Source organism: Eucalyptus grandis, chromosome 5 (genome assembly GCF_016545825.1).
Source record: "Eucalyptus grandis isolate ANBG69807.140 chromosome 5, ASM1654582v1, whole genome shotgun sequence".
Lineage (NCBI taxonomy): Eukaryota > Viridiplantae > Streptophyta > Magnoliopsida > Myrtales > Myrtaceae > Eucalyptus > Eucalyptus grandis.
This window is the reverse complement of record NC_052616.1, coordinates 1,348,843-1,364,969: the sequence shown is the minus strand read 5'-3', so window position 1 is coordinate 1,364,969 and position 16,127 is coordinate 1,348,843. Positions and strand designations below refer to the sequence as shown.

Genomic DNA, 16,127 nt, shown 5'->3' with positions numbered 1-16,127 from the left:
ATGATTTTAGAAATTCAGAAGCAAGCAAGCTCCCAAATCTCCCTTACCAAGCAGTGCAGACAGATACGGGAGCCTATTACACTTTGATAAGAGAAGATAGAAGCATGCTAGGTAATTACTACATCACGATAAGATTGGCTAACTTATAAAACTTTATCAGGAGACAAAGTGCACGCTCAAAGCTTTGGCAGCAACAAATTTGTCCACCAAATGCCACAAAATAATATAGCATAGGGGTGTCTTTCAATCTTACAAGATAAGTATCGGCATCAGGGCACAAATAACCGAGCAAACTTGGGACACATATCGAGGAGGGGGCGTCATTCCAGCTGCAATTCCACGACTCCTAACCAACTCAAAATACTCGCGTGAACCGGCAGAAACAGCGGACGCCAAAGCCACAGTAATCACCCATCCTCCTGCCAACACAACACCGCCAACAGAAAAATCAATTCCAAGTCCAAAAACAATCCTTTTTCTTAACTGACTTACTTTCTGTTGAGTCTCCATATCAGTTTCTCCCCATGGTGAAGATTGATGGCCTTTGTCTACTTCCTAAAACATTCCGTTTCAGCATTGCTTTACAATCAAATTATTATGAAAAGGGCCACAGAGAAGTAATGCCACAACTTATTAATCTTCATTCATCAACCATTCAAGCAACAAACATTGCCATTTCCTGTACCCGCGGAAAACTCATTCCGTGCATTAAAAGACAGATACAAACTAAATTCTCACAGACACGGTGCATTACGTAACAAATTCCAGCAGAGGAAGCATGAAAATAAGCAAAGAAAGAAAATTGACACTTTACCTATACTGCTTTTTCTGGCCCATCCAATTGTAAGGAACTACCCTTTTCTTAACTACTAACAACTAAAAGTGCGTTTTTCACAACCCTCTCATTTGCACTCAGGATAGAGCCTGCACAAAAAAGTACCATTTTCCCCTCATACATCCAACAATTCCAGACACCAGTCAAGAAAACAATCACACAGACTAATTCCGGATTTCCCAATGAGACACAGCCGACCGAAAGCCCACCTGATTGGCGTTGCTCTCGCCGACCCGGTCCTGCTCGGGCGCGCCCCGGGCCGCGACGACGCGCCGGCGGGCCGGGACCCCTCTCAACCGCATCTGGACCACGCTCTTGAGCCCATGTAAAAGCAACCCAAGATTGAATTTTGACAGAGGGCGCGTCAGAACCGGGGCGTTCGTAGCAAAGGGTCGGCACGGGCAAGCGCAGAGAGCGGCGAGCGACAGAGGGGTCGGCTTGATTGCCTCGATTCTGACGAAGGGCGCCATGAAAACGCGAGAGCGGGCAGCGGGCCAAAGTCGATAGAGGATTCAGGAGTTCTTGATTTTCAAGACATCTTGAACATCATCAAGAGATTCGGCAATGGAGCGTTGGGCTCTTTGCGGGGTTATCTACGCTTCGCACCGTCCACCGCCTATCGCCCATTCCGCTCCGTTTTCCCCGTCGTCACGCTGGCGTAAAAACACATGGTTCTACCGGGCCGGCGGGCGTGAATGATTTATTCCGCAAGTACACAGGAAAGAGGGGAAGGTTGAGACAAAAGATTGAACAATTACCTTCCTGAATTGACCTCAACGTCAGCGGAGGATTATGTATGAAAAAGGAGGAAATTTGTTGTTTTTGGGAAAGGAATTGAATGATTATTTAGGTACGTTTGGTAACGTTTCGTTTAAAAATTGTTTTAAACGAAATAGAAAAAAGTGTTTACATTTAGGGAACAATTTTGAAAAAAAAATGTGTTTGGTAAATACTGTTAGAAATATAAAAAGAATATAAACACGTTTGGTAAATTTGTATAATTTTTATCTTTTAATTTTTTAATATTTTTATTTTATTTTTCTATTTTCTTATTTTTTTTTTTTTCTTCTTTTGGCCGGTCGTAGGCCTCGGCCATATGGCGAGGGCGGCGGCCTCGCCCGGCCACGGCGAGGCCGAGCTGGCCGTGGCCGGGCGAGGCTCGGCCTCGCCTTGGGTGGGCGAGCTCGAGCTCTCCCGATCCAGAGCAAGGCCGAGCTCGCCCGGCCGGCGAGGCTCGGCCTCGCCGGCCACCGCCGAGCGACGCCGACTGGCGGTGGTAGGGCAAGGCCGAGCCTCGCCGTGGGCGGGCGAGGCCGGGCCCCTCGTCGGCCGGTCGCCGGCGACCGGCCAAAGAAAAAAAAAAGAAAGAAAAAGAAGAAAGAAAAAAAAAAAAAAAGAGAAGTGTTTAGATTTTGTTAGAAACAAGAAACAACTTTTTTGTTTTCTTGTTTCTGTTTCTTTTTGTTCTGGGAACAAAAGAACAAAAAGGAATAGAAACGCACCCAAACGTTTGTTCCTTTTTGTTCCCAGAAACAAAAACAAAAAATTTACTGTTAGGAACAGAAATAGGGTGCAGCCAAACGCACCCTTAGTTGCTGTAAATTATGCCAACTTACCCATTTGGTGGCTATCGTTCGGGCGAATTCAATTACTATATGCTCGTTAGCATTCCAGCCTTCCTTCCTTCTCTTTCTAAGGCCTATCCCAAAGAGAATGGTTGTGAATATCTTGATAGTTAGTGTATTGCTGTGATATGATACTTTTTGTGTCAATTTAAGACGGGGATTTAAGGTGCAACGAATGTTGTTGCATAGTGAGCCATCAAGCAATATTCTGCAGGGATGCATTGCCAAGTTCATTGCACAAAAGTTGTCCATTACACTGTGGAATGGACGGATAAGCATTGGCCAAACTCTGATTCAGGCGGCCGTTCTTCGGCTCGTCTCTGGCCAGCTTTCCGCTTTGCTGGACCATTTTTTTTAAGTTTTCTTGGCCTTTGCTTGGCCACTTTCAGGCCCACATGTTTGGCCAGTTCCACCACACACACACAACCAGTCCCGCCAATTACCGGACAGTCCAACAGCCAACAAAACAAAACATTCGACCAAAAAGGAAAAACCAACAAAACACATTCTTTTTTTTTTTTTTTTGTTCCTAACCAACAAAAAACAGATGGCCGAATGCTTTTGCAGCATCAAAGTACAGTGCAGAAGTTCTCCGTGTATTTTGATTAGAGTTTTCGGCCCATTCTTGGCTAGTTCTATTCTACCGAGCAAAACCGGTTCCCCTAAATTGTGGGGGCCATTTGAGACAAGTGTTACTTCGTCGGCTCTTTTGAGATGATACGTCCAATGTGGGGTGTATTTTGAAATATTCCCCTAAGCCATCATTAAAAGTTGATGCTATATGAAGTAGTTTTAGTCTTTGGATGCAAGAGTAAACTCGAAACGCATAGAGAGAGAAACAAAAGTTGATCATAATTTTTTTTTGTCAATAAAGTCGACTAAGTTTAAATGTGTAGATATAGAAGACATATATTGACATTTTAGAAGGGCCCATCAATGTTGAGGAAAGCAATTTTTCCTTTTTCATTTGTTTTTGCACAAGAAAATTAAAGAAGCGACAATATGCAATTTTAGAATGTAGAAATAACGGAGTGATGGTAATTTTTACAAATGCCCATAATGAACTAACTTATGGAGAGAAACCATTATATCCAACATATATGTTCATAGTAAGATTCATGTGATAACATGTCAGTTTCTCCATTTACTTCACTAAGCAATTTTTTGGAGGTAACGCTTGCATGCACAACATATTAAGGTCGGCTCAAGATAGAATCACCATGAATTCGAATGGCTCGGATATCGTCTCCTTAGTTTCGACCTACAACACTGGATATTTTCATGTGCGCTCGAAGCACAATTTTTTCAGCTTGCTCAAACGGAAATTCACATGTTAAGTGAGTGTTAAAGCTGCGCAAGTCTTCATATCATCTGAAGTAGTAAGTGCCCCCAAATCACCTTGCCTACGACTCGGTCCGGACCGGACCGGTCCAAATGCTTAACCTCAAAATCCGGTCGGACCGGTGCAACTCGACCGCGCTTGCTCTTATATCGACTTCCCTCCCATTTTCTTCACTCCCCTCGAGCCTCCGTCATTTCGCGACGGCCAATCGCCATTTTCGTCTCGAGAATTCGCCGTGACCGCTCGAATGGCGGCGAAGCGCCGCTCTCCCGCTTCCGACGCGGAGCCCGACGGAGCGGAGGCGAGCTCGGACTCCGAACCGGAGCCTCCGACGCTACCCGACCCAAAGGAGGCGACGCGCGTATCGAATTACGAGAAGCAGAGGCTGTCGAGGATCGCGGAGAACAAGAGGAGGATTGAGGCCCTGGGCCTCCGAAACCTGGCGAGTTCCGTGATGGGTTCGAGTCGGAAAGCGAGAAAGGGTGACGCGAAGGGCAAAAAGGAAGGTGGGCGGCGAGGACGATGACGACGACAACGACGACAAGGATGGTGATTACGCGCCTGCTTTGGACGGCGATGGCGGCGATGCCGATGATCTTAGCGTCGACGATGAGGAGATGATCGGGAGTTTGAAGTATCTGGGTCTGGTAAGAGAAAGGTCGGTTCTTTTCTACTGGGTAATTCTTTATCTGCTTCTGTTGTTTTTGCGTGAATTAAAGTTCCTAGCGTAGTTGGCGTTTAAGGTGTATGTGAAAATGGGAAGGTGGGTTTAAGACAACGGAGTCAAGGGAAAGAAATGATCACCGAGTTTCTCAATTCTTGAATTTTCCTCAATGAGAATGACAATGGGGCCATTGAAGTGAATGAAGTGATTCGTGCTTGGGGGTCATTAATTTTTCGGCTTGGCGGATTTCATTCCTGTCTGAACTGTTGTGTGTTCACACAAATTGCGGTCACTTGGAAGTGTTGCCTATCTGTTTTTTCCACGGCACTGTATTTTTTTTATAGGATAATTTTTCGTTAATGTTGTTGCGAAGTGCATTTGGGAGCACTTTCTTCCTGAGTTACCTTAGTTCTTTAGACTTCTTCACGAAGTGTTTATTCACAAATATTGCTGCAGTGGCTGCATTGAGCGCCTTCTTAATTAGAATGAATTTCTTTATGCTGCAACTGGATTTTATTACTTTGATTGTGACATTCTTGAAACTTCACTGGTGTTCTGAGGAACAGTTGGCCTAATTAAACAGAGGACCGTCATGAGAAGATCCAAGTTGGATCCTAAGTAACCGTGAGATTTTTGGCTTGAAGTGGCATTGAATACTTAGTTATGCTATTTGACTTGCCAACATCTCTATAGATTACCCGACCTATGCAAAACTTTGTGCAGTTGGTTAGAAACTGTGTGACACTTAAGTATACTCGCTAGCAGAGTAACATGCTATCTTTCCCTTTGTTTTTTCCCTTTTTTTTTTAAAAAATCCTCAAGAATGTCAATTAAATTGTGTAATTTTAATATTCCTTGGCATTTCAAACCTATCACAATAAATTCCAAAATTGCAGTCTAATTGTTTATTGGCTACTTATTTTGAATTTCACTATTGCTAATTACTCCAGACTGCTTTAGTGAAGGACGTTAATTTGGTGATACTCTAGTAGCATCTACTGCAGTTAAAAATACCGTTTCACCAAATTGGTTAAATATTAACACCACAATTGAATAAATGACTTAATTACCAAATAATATAGTGTGGGTGTTTTTAGTCAAATGGACTTATGGCATTCATTTAAGATTAGCTTTTCCAGTGCTTTGTCTACCCTCTTGGAGTGGGTTTGGGTGGAAGGCAGTTTTTCTTTCTGTATCTCCTCTTATTGCTTTTCAAGCAATAAGATTTCCATTTAAATTGGGATTTAGACAACAATAGGAAACTAAGTATCTGAGGTGCACTTGGAAACTTTTAAGTAAGTTGTACATGTATCAGTCTTGGACATGTCATTATAGTAATTGCATTGGACATATTGGACATCTGCAACTTCATGTCTTTGGTTGTTCTATGTTAGGTAAGATTAGGGTGGTGTTGTATGGAAGACACATAGATTCATTAATTATGAACTTAGAGAATTTGGCTATGATACTTAGTACCAATTGTGACATGCTTAGTTTGAAATCAATATTAATTCCTTGTTTTTAGTCCTAATCCATTTTAGTATTCGGATCAGATTTCAGATATATCACATATGCCAGGGTTGTGACATGAGAAAAGTAAAAGGAGCTAAACCTGAATTGTCGTTCCTATTCTTTAATGTGGGTGGAAGAAGTTTAAAGATTGATGAGAACACAATTGATGAGCTGAATTCAACAAATTATTTTGATCTTGTATTACTTTGATATGTCTTCATATAACTGAGCTTCTTGTCCTTCTTGGGACAATGGACATGTCAATACTTTTGTAATACGTCCGCCTTGCTTTGAAATGCTGTGTTCTGCCTTTTGTGACTATCTCCTGCTCCAGGGAAAAGAAAAGTGTCCAAACCGAAGAAGAAACCTCAGACCAAAAAGTCACCAAATAAGTTGGATTATGTTGATGATGATGCTGAATTGGCGAAGGTAAATCTAGTATTTTCATGATTGTAATATTATCATTCTAAAGTGAAGCTTGGGTTTCATCTCAGCATGGATTAGAAATCTATTACATGTGTAGTAACTGTAAGATCAATATTAACAAAGTCAGTGGCAAAATGCATGACTCTGCTGGAGTTTCAGGAACAGTGAGTTCGGGGCCTTTCCAAAATGAGGCTGGCGTAAATCTTAAAGGTAGAGTAGAAAAGACTCAGGAAAATCCTAGAATGCTGAAGAGGAGAAAAACGGTGTGTAACTCTTATCCTAATAATTGTTTTAAGAGAATTTTGTTTTCCTTTTTCTTTCCTAGCTGACTGTCTTTGTTTGTTTGTTTGTTTGTTTGTTTTCTTGTTAATAATTATCGATATCAGTTTACCAGCCGGGTGAAGATGACTGAGGATGAGCTGATTATGCATTTCTTTCAGTTTGATGGTAATTGATGGTTAATGGAGTTTCCATTTCTATGCTTGTCAGATGATGGATGGATATTTTTCACGTTCTTTCCTTCATTCTTTTTTTTTTTGGTGGCATTGATGGCTGTGGCAACCACTTTGTTGGTTTCGCACATCAGGTTCACTTGTCCTTGTTCATCATTAGTCCAAATGGTAGGGAGGTCCAGAGAAGCTAGTTTATTTTTAGGCTGAAGCATTTGCATCTAAGAAACCAACATCCATAGAAGGTCAGTCTGGAGGGAGATATTTGTATGCAGCAAGTCTTCCATCCCTTTCTTTAGTCATGGTTTGAAAAGGGATGTTAAACTGTTGAAGATCTGGTGGATTTTGGTTTGCTAGTATATAGTTATGAGGTACATTGTTTCTCGATTGCTGTGATATCAGAAACTACCAAAATATGTCACAGAATATCAATTTCACTACACAGTTTTTCTATGTTCCTCTGGATACTAACAATGAGAGTTTCTTATGTGGGTATCACAAGGACCTTCTTTTTCTTTCTGTGGCTTGTGATCTTATTGTTAAGCGGGTACATCTAGCCCTTCCTGGACTCCACAATGTGGGAGGCTGGGGCAATAGACTCCCCTTTTTGGCTTATGAACCTTTTTGTTTCTGGAATTGATGAGCTTGCATGTGTCATGCAGAAGCGGGGAAGGGCGGCATCTCTGCGCATGATTTAGCCAAAGTAGCTGATGCTCATGATTTTACATGGACAGATGAGGAACTAGCCAACATGATTCACTGCTTTGATAGAGATGGAGATGGAAAGGTCCAGCCTAGTACTATTTTTGTTTCATCTCCAGTCCTGCATGCTAATCCTTTTGTCAACTGCATTGCTGTGGACTGAACTGTTACAAATTCTGAGAAAAGGTCTCAGCATCATTAATTTAATTGACTGCAGTGTTATGAAATCTCATTAAACATCCATGAGGACAGAGTATCTGTTGTTGAATAGATACATAATTAAGTTATGGGTCTTGTTAACGAGTACCCCGGCAGCACTTGTTTACCGTACTTAATAAAGAAATTTTTTTATTTCATTTATTATGCATAATACGAGAAAGATAGTGCATTGGAAATGACAAACTTTCTTTATTGAGGTTTTCAGGAAGTGTTCTGGCGGCACTTGTTAACGAAATTCTTAAATTATTAATGCAGATCAAAATCTAGGCAATTTTAGAAATTATCTTGCATTAATATCCATGTTTCAAGAATCGAACAATATTAAATTTGACTTCACTATGACTGTCTGGGAAAGTATCACCAACTTGATTTAATCATAACAATGGGGTAGTGAAAGTAAATGAGGTAATATGCTGGCAAGACTAGTCATGCACTGGAAGTGTGGGAAAAAGGCTTCTGTTAGGATATGAATTTTTACATAGTTATTTTATGGTCAACCTCTAGTTAGATCTTTTAGTTAGCCCACTCTTGGCATGGGAGAATGTAATTTTCTCCATCTTCATCTATCTCTTTTATTTTTACATCTCCTTTGCTAGATTGAATAAATTTCTAGTAATGTTATGCAAAGGAAAACAATTGCCAACAATAGTATTAAGGATTTCTTTTCTTAGGAATCAGCATAAATTTAATGATGTAAAGTAAAATGGGGATCGAATGTTGATTCTGGTTTTGGGTCTTTAGGAATCAAATTATCTGTTTGTGGCGTGACTTTTCTGTCTGTGTTACAGCTAAGTCTTGATGATTTCTCGAAGATTGTCCATCAATGCAAAATGCTACAAGGTTCTGAAAGCTCCTGAGTGGTTGAGAATGCCAAGTCTACCTTCTGTTCAGACCAGGTATGGTGAGGAATTGGCTATGACTTTTTCCACTCCTTTCACTAGTTAGCAATGATGATATCAGAGTTAGTGACAGTACTAGTGGTGCTTGTTAGATTTTAAATTCTTGGGGTTGAGGAAAGACAACGGAAAATGGCTCTCCAAAATTTCTTTTCTTGTTTAAACTAAGCTGATACCAATAAATAAGTCAGTGGTGAAAGATGGTGGATTAAGTGATCTGAGGATGAGGAAACCAACATTTTCTTGCTACATATTGGAATGTCCTCTTTGGAGCTTGGGTTTAGTGGAGTTTCACTTGCAGATTTCCTCATGTATCTTCTGATGTATGTCTTTATGTTCTATTCCAGGAGGGATTGATCAAGAGTTCATTTTGTGCCGGGTTCTGTTTCCACAGCAAGAAAAGAGGCACCTAAGTAAGTGAGAGATAGAAGCAAGAAAGTAGCTTGATCCGCTAGCTGTTGTGAAGATGTATATAGTATAAGTCGGAGCTTTCATAGATAACTCACCTAATGCTGGTTGTATTACTATCTTAGACAACTGAATTATCTGTGGCTTTTACAAGCTGATCTATTTGAGGTTGGGATTAGTGTGACAGCAGATTATAGCTTGCTCAACCTTTTGCGCCAGTTGAATTATCTGTTGCATTGTTCCATGCAAAGAACAAGTATTCTATAAACTGGTGTTATAGTGAAGGTTTGGTCCTGCTGTTATTTATGATTGATCACATTGAGACATTGTCTATCCTGTGACGAATATTCTCAAGTTGGTCGGACCGGAGAAACCAAGGTGCATTAAATAAATACTACAATATGCACCTTCAGAATAATCAGGTTTGTTAAAGTTGGCATGGAAGCGATAGGCTTTGTCTCAGTTTTGGCTGGTGCCAAGATGTCCCGATGTTCTTAATAAGCTCTGGCGGGTACCTGCAGTCGGCTCTCTCTTGAGGCCTTATATTTTAGAGATTTCAAATGAAGGCTGCATGAAAGCAAAATCTATGATGAAAACCTGAATGGTCGCTTTATGGTCCAAGCTTGATTGGATGAGCTTAATCGATTCATCTACAAATTTAGACATGATGCTAAGGGTCGCTTTAGGCACTTGTTTTTCTTTTTAACTTATGTCCATGGCATTGACAAAGAGTTTATCAAATGTCTTTGTAATTGATTGCACTTACAAGACTAATTGATACAAAATGCTTTTGTTGGATATGGTTGGAGTTCCTAGCTTTAATGCTTTTGTCTACTCATGCTCTGCCCTTTCGAGAAAGGAGGAAAAAGAAAGACTACGGATTGGCTTTTGACAATGTTTAGCAGCATATTGGGTGTTCATGGTCAACCCCTAGCTTTTGTCATTGATAGAGAAGTTCGATGCACTTTTCCTAAAAGTGCCAATTTGTTGTGTGTTTGGCACATTGAAAAGAATAATGTGATAAAATGTAAATCTCATTTTGAAGATGGAATGAATTGGAATTCTTTTTATATCTGATTTGTGCAAGGTTCTGAACTCAAAGAGTGAAGTAGAATATGATGAAAAAAGTCAGCAATTTGAAGACCATTGTAAGAAGAAGCCATCAATTCTTAGTTGTATTAAAAATAAATTGGTTCCTTTCAAAGAGTTTTTTGTGCCTCCTTAGACAAATTTGCTCATGCATTTTGGGAATTGTGTTACTTCAACAGCTAAAGGGTTAAGTTCAATTTTGAAAATATATTTACAGTTTCAATGAGAAATGAAGAGGTGAAAAATAAAATGTTCATTGCAGTGGAGAATTAGTTTTGAAAAATCAAAACGAAACTGTCAAGCAAGAAGATAAGAGTTCCTCATCATTTTCATATTTTGCTTTTCGTCAACATTTTCAGATGAGCTCTACAAGCGATAACAGATTGCTAAATGTAGGGTTAAGCCACTTACTTGTATTGGGCATTTATGCGATCCATGGACCTTCCATGTACGCATAATATAAGATTTAGGATTTTGATGGTCTATCTCTAGATATAACTAATCTGCAATAAGGCTTGATATAAGGTCCTATTTATCATGCTATTACTCAAAATAATGGAGATGATTTATGTAAGGTCCTTTTTTTTTTTATCATGATATTACTCAAAATAACATAGACAATTTATTTAAGCAACTATTTCACGATTTGGAAGGAGATATTAAGAATGACTAATATTGAAAAAGGAAGTTTTTGAAAAGCAAATTGAGCATTTTGTACGAACAAGTGATTCCTCCTTATATGAGCCCTTAACTACATATCATAAAGATTGGATTTAAAAAATTAGAGAAGCAACTTCTAAATGACGTGATCCTTTGTCATTTCAAATTGTTGAAAAAGGCAAAATATGTGGTACTTGTAAAGGTTATGGGCATAATAGTCGGGCATTTAAATCGAAATGCAAATGTGAAACTCACATTGAAGGCCATTAAAATCCACGGTGGTGAAATATAATAGGCAGAGTACTTTAACATGCAATAATTCAACCCGAAAGGCCTATTCTAAGGTTGGAGTTTCTCGCACTCTAACATAGGAATCACTCCCCGTTATATTTTTGAGCAAATAATGACTCTCTTAGTCATGTAACTAAAATTTTTATTGTCTGATTTAGGTAAAATATTTTTATTTTCCCGAGAGAGTAGCCTTTTTTTTTAGGGAGCTAAGTAGCTGAAGGAACGATGTTTTATTATTAATTTGCATATACGATTTGTTACCATGGCATTACATTTGTATTATGAAGACCATTTACTTTCCTTTGATGGTTTTATGAAAATTTTGATGCATTTAGGATTATATATATGCATATGGTTTCAATAAGTCGTTTTATAATGCAATTTCAATTGCCACAATTTTCTTCTCAACAACTAATCATTCCATTTAATCAATGCAAAGAGGATATTCACATATAGTAATGTTTTCAGGAGCTTTTTCTTTTGAATTTGCATGATAAATAATGGATGTTTAGAATTTCTAACGTGCTCAGCTTTGTCATATTGCGAAACTCTTTTGTTTGAAGTAACTATAAAAGAATCCTGTGGTGATGACTTGAAAAATAAAGAAAGTCGGATTGTTAGATCTGTTGATTAAAATGAAATTCGAGCAATTAAGAAACATAGATTATAATGAAATGACATGTATTGACGTTATGATTAAATCAAATGCATTAGTTAAAACTAGTAAAAGATTTTTTTTTTTTTTCCATTCTTACTTGTGCTTAGGTTATTCAGAATAGTGGTTTCCTTGTACAAAATAAAAAGATGAATATACAACTCATTAACACAATAACTAGTTTGCTATCTATCAAATCAAACTTTTTTTTTTTGGGGTGGGGAGGAGGGACAGCATTTGAGAAAATATTGGGTACGTTTGGTGCTCCAGCGTGGCAAACAAGAAGGCGGTAGGAAGGCGACACGTGTACTCATGGAGCCCACAATCCGGACAGACTGAGCAGGACGTGAGTGAGGTGCCATTTTGAAAAAATTTCGCTCCTGTAGCTACAGCAAAAAGACGACAGACCCTCTACTTTCTTGACGCCTCCCTTCTCCCTTCTTTCGTAAATTCAAAATTTCAGGGTTTCCTCTCTCCGGCGCTCGCTCGCTCTCTCCGACGCTCGTGCTCGTGCTATATTTGAGCCGACGTCGCTGACAAGACTCCTGCTCCCGTCGTCGTTCGCCGCAAGCTCGCTCGACCTCACCTCCATCTTCACCGTCACTCTCGGCCTCTCCCTCCTTCGATCTTCCCCGCCCAGCGCTGCCCCTCCGTGGATCACGCTGACAGCCGTGCCGTTCGAGAACTCGAACCCTCCGAAGTTGGTGTTCCGGAGGACGGCCTCCCCAACCAGCGACGCGGTCGAGGAAGCTGAGAAGGAGGCCGTGGTGGAGTAGTCGAGGGACTTGACGTCAACGCGGCGAAGCCTGAGCTCGGGGCTCTTGACGCGGACGGTGAGGGCGAACCCGAAGAAGGCGGCGTGGAGGATGATGATCGGGGCGAGGGCGTAGACGAAGCACTTGCTGCTGCTGCGCCTCTGGTTACGGCGAGGCGGTGGCTTCGCGAAGTGGGCGAGCTCCACGTCGTCGCTCCGGAGGGCACGTTAGGGTTGGTCGGATCTTCTTTAGGCATTGCGAAAGTCGGAGTTCAAGCGAATGCGAGAGAGCACGGGTCAATGTTCTTGATGGTGGTGCTTTCGCTTTTCTTTTTGGGTTTGCCGGATGATTGTTATCGTGTTCATATTATTCAAGAAATCATGAATAGAGAGCTTTTAAATACTATATCTGGTCTCTCTTCCTCTCTAAACCTTTTTCTTGCTGCTTCTCGTTCTTTTTCAATCTATATTTGGGATAGCAGATTGGATCATTTGTCTCCGGAGATCACTTCCCGTCAATTTCGCTTAAGGGTCAATCTTTATCAGCAGAGGAGGTGTCCAGATTGATGCAAATAAAGGGTCAATCTGAGTCTTTGGGTTGTTCCATGGATTACTTAACCCACAGGGCCAAAAACATGGATGTATCATCCTAGAACGCCCCTGAGAAAATGACATAAAACACCTACTAGTCCATCCTTCTGTTGACTTGAAAGAATGTGCCATGGTCCTTAAAACAAGTAACCATGCTTTTGAAACATATAATTAGCAATCCAGAGTTGTTTTGCTTTCCCATGGTTGAGTTCATTTAGATTGGAACATAAAAATTTAGTAGGGGTGACTTGATTAGGCCAATCTCAAACTTTACCTATCCGAGACAGAAAATGTTAATCAAGCATCCACATGTTTTTCCTCGCTTTCACCACCAGAATGTATTGGATTGGCTCCAAACCATTTCAATCTGGTTGGCATTTTCTAAGAGAGAATGCAGAAATTTCTGGAAGCCCAAATCCAACTTGATGCACAACAGGGACGCTAAAAATCATTGTTTATGTAGGGACATGCCTCTACAAACAGAGAATGCCAGTCTAAAAATTGTGGGCGATCTTCTCTGTTGTTTATTTTGTGTGGACTGATGTTTTTCAAAGACACAGTGGGCTGCAATTCAAGCGCTTGCTAAGCAGAACAAAGGTCAACTTGAAGAAGTTGGTTGTGGAAATTGGGACTAGAAATGTCAGCCACGTAATTGGCCTATTATGAATATTTCAGCCATATGCGTTAAACCTATAATTTTGTGGGTAGTTCTCAACCAAACTGACGTATATCACATATATCTAATATTTGGTTTTAAACCAGATTACTGTTTAGATTCCCCCGTATGTGCACGTTATGTTGGTATTCATAAACACTGTAATTTTCTGGAGAGACAAATCCTTCAAGAGGTGAAGTTGAACAAGGGGGCGGTGGCAAAGGAGGAAACTCCCGACAGAGGAAAAACTGTTCCTATGGTTGATGGAAGAGGCGCAAGGCCGCTCGATGTGCTTTGGTTTCTGAAGCCTTGCACTCTATCAAGCTAACACTTGAAATTTCGAGTGAGTGACTACCCATCTGCTCTTCTTCCTCCACCCTCCGCTGCCGTCAATCTTGCCTCGGGCTTTAGCACCTTCCTATGCCGCCTCGAACGCCCTGCGCGGGTCATCACTGGCGGAGGTTCAAAGAGCGATAGCGACAGAGCAGCACAGCACAGACCCACTCAGACCCAGCTTTCACACGGTCCCGCACGTCCGACTGGCAAAAACCTCGGACGACACATAGGAACACATCAACCCTCAGTGAGTGACCCGTGCTCTCTCGCGTTCGCTTGAACTCCGACTTTCGCGATGCCTAAAGAAGATCCGACCAGCCCAATCGTGCCCTCCGGACGCCGCCTCCGGAGCGACGACGTGGAGCTCGCCCACTTCGCGAAGCCGCCGCCTCGCCGCAACCAGAGGCGCAGCAGCAGCAAGTGCTTCGTCTACGCCCTCGCCCCGATCGTCATCCTCCGCGCCGCCTTCCTCGGGTTCGCCCTCACCGTCCGTGTCAAGAACCTCGAGCTCAGGCTTCGCCGCGTCGACGTCAAGTCCCTCAACTACTCCACCGCGGCCTCCTTCTCAGCTCCCTCGACCGCTTCGCCGGTTGGGAGGCCATCCTCCGGAACACCAACTTCGAGGGGTTCGAGTTCTCGAACGACACGGCTGTGAGCGTGATCCACGGAGGGGCAGCGCTAGGCAGGGGAAGATCGAAGGAGGGAGAGCGGGAGCGAGGGAGAGGCCGAGAGTGACAGTGAAGATGGAGGTGAGGTCGAGCGAGCTTGCGGCGGACGTCGACGGGAGCAAGAACCTTGCCAGCGACGTCGGCTCAAATATAGCACGAGCACGAGCGCCGGAGAGAGCGAGCAAGCGCCGGAGAGAGAGAGGAGACCTGGAATTTTGAATTTACGGAAGGAGTGGAGAGGCGTGAAGAAAGTAAAGAGGGTCTATCGTCCTTTTGCTGCAGCTACAGGAGCGAAAATTTTTCAAAATGGCGCCTCACTCACGTCCTGCTCAGTCTGTCCGGATTGTGGGCCCGTGGACACGTGTCGCCTTCTTACCTCCTTCTTGTTTGCCACGCTGGAGCACCAGACGTACCCAATATTTTCTCACAGCATTTTCGTCTCCAATGGAATTTTTTTTAGAAAGAGGCCAAACAGAAAGAAAACCTCTTGGACCTCAAATGGACAACAAAAAGAATAAAGAAAAGGTAAGGAATAAGCTCAAATTAAGAGTAACCCAAAAGACAACAGAAAGAATAAAAAAGGTGGGGAATAAGCGCAAATTTAGAGTGGCCCACGCCTAATCTTTTACTATGCGGGTAGGTTTGTAAGTAATAAATGCCAAAGTCGTGGAAGACTGGAGGTTGCTTGACTTTTGCCTGGTTCAGGTTGCATTTTCTACCCGATGAAAGATGCAAAAGTCGCCAAAGCGTGTTAAAGTGGACTAAGGAGAAATCAAGGTGGAACAGCAAAAGTTGCAAAACTATGTTTCTGGGAACCAATTCTCTCTTTGCCTTGGCACCAAGAAGTTTCCTGATGCGAACTGTCTACTTCCTTTCCTTCTATATTGTTGCATTTTCTATCCCAAGCAAGACGCAAAAGTTGCAAAAGCATGTCAAAGTGGGACCGCAAGAGATCAGAAAAGGGGAAAGGAAAATAAAATTTTCATCTTCATTTGCAAGTGAGAAGGAAAATGGCCATGGGAATGGGTTTGGCTTGGTTGGCTGAAGAGAGAATTCTGCTTTGAAGAACTATATAGATGGATAGATGGACCATAGAAGAGAATAGAATAGAGATAATCCAAATGGTTCACATTGAAAACTCTTTTACCGTTTTTGCTCGTTCTTTGAAATCATGAAAAAATTGAGAAAACAGTAAATAAAAAGTTAGCTTTTCCCGTCAAGAAAAAAATAAATATATGAGTAAATGAATGCAGAGGAGAAATATAAAAAAGAAGAAAGGGAAAAATAAACAAGACCTATATATATATACTAGCAACATCATGAAAAAATTCGGAAAATAGAAGAATTCAC

General features: G+C 41.5%; 2 protein-coding genes across 2 annotated transcripts; one reads left to right on the top strand and one right to left on the bottom strand.

The window, feature by feature from the left end:
• Positions 1-249: 249 nt before the first annotated feature.
• Positions 250-1,305, bottom strand: LOC120293451 (phosphatidate cytidylyltransferase 5, chloroplastic-like). Its single transcript, XM_039312788.1, has 2 exons — positions 1,045-1,305; positions 250-555 (listed from the first exon to the last, which is right to left on the bottom strand). Exons 1-2 carry the CDS (start codon positions 1,303-1,305, stop codon positions 250-252), a joined length of 567 nt encoding a protein of 188 aa, XP_039168722.1.
• Positions 1,306-3,993: 2,688 nt separating this feature from the next.
• On the top strand, positions 3,994-9,362 carry LOC120293450. The gene is made up of 6 exons (XM_039312787.1): positions 3,994-4,320; positions 6,456-6,667; positions 6,791-6,851; positions 7,516-7,640; positions 8,563-8,670; positions 9,018-9,362. Exons 1-5 carry the CDS (start codon positions 4,050-4,052, stop codon positions 8,629-8,631), a joined length of 738 nt encoding a protein of 245 aa, XP_039168721.1. The 5' UTR covers positions 3,994-4,049; the 3' UTR covers positions 8,632-8,670; positions 9,018-9,362.
• Positions 9,363-16,127: the final 6,765 nt, after the last annotated feature.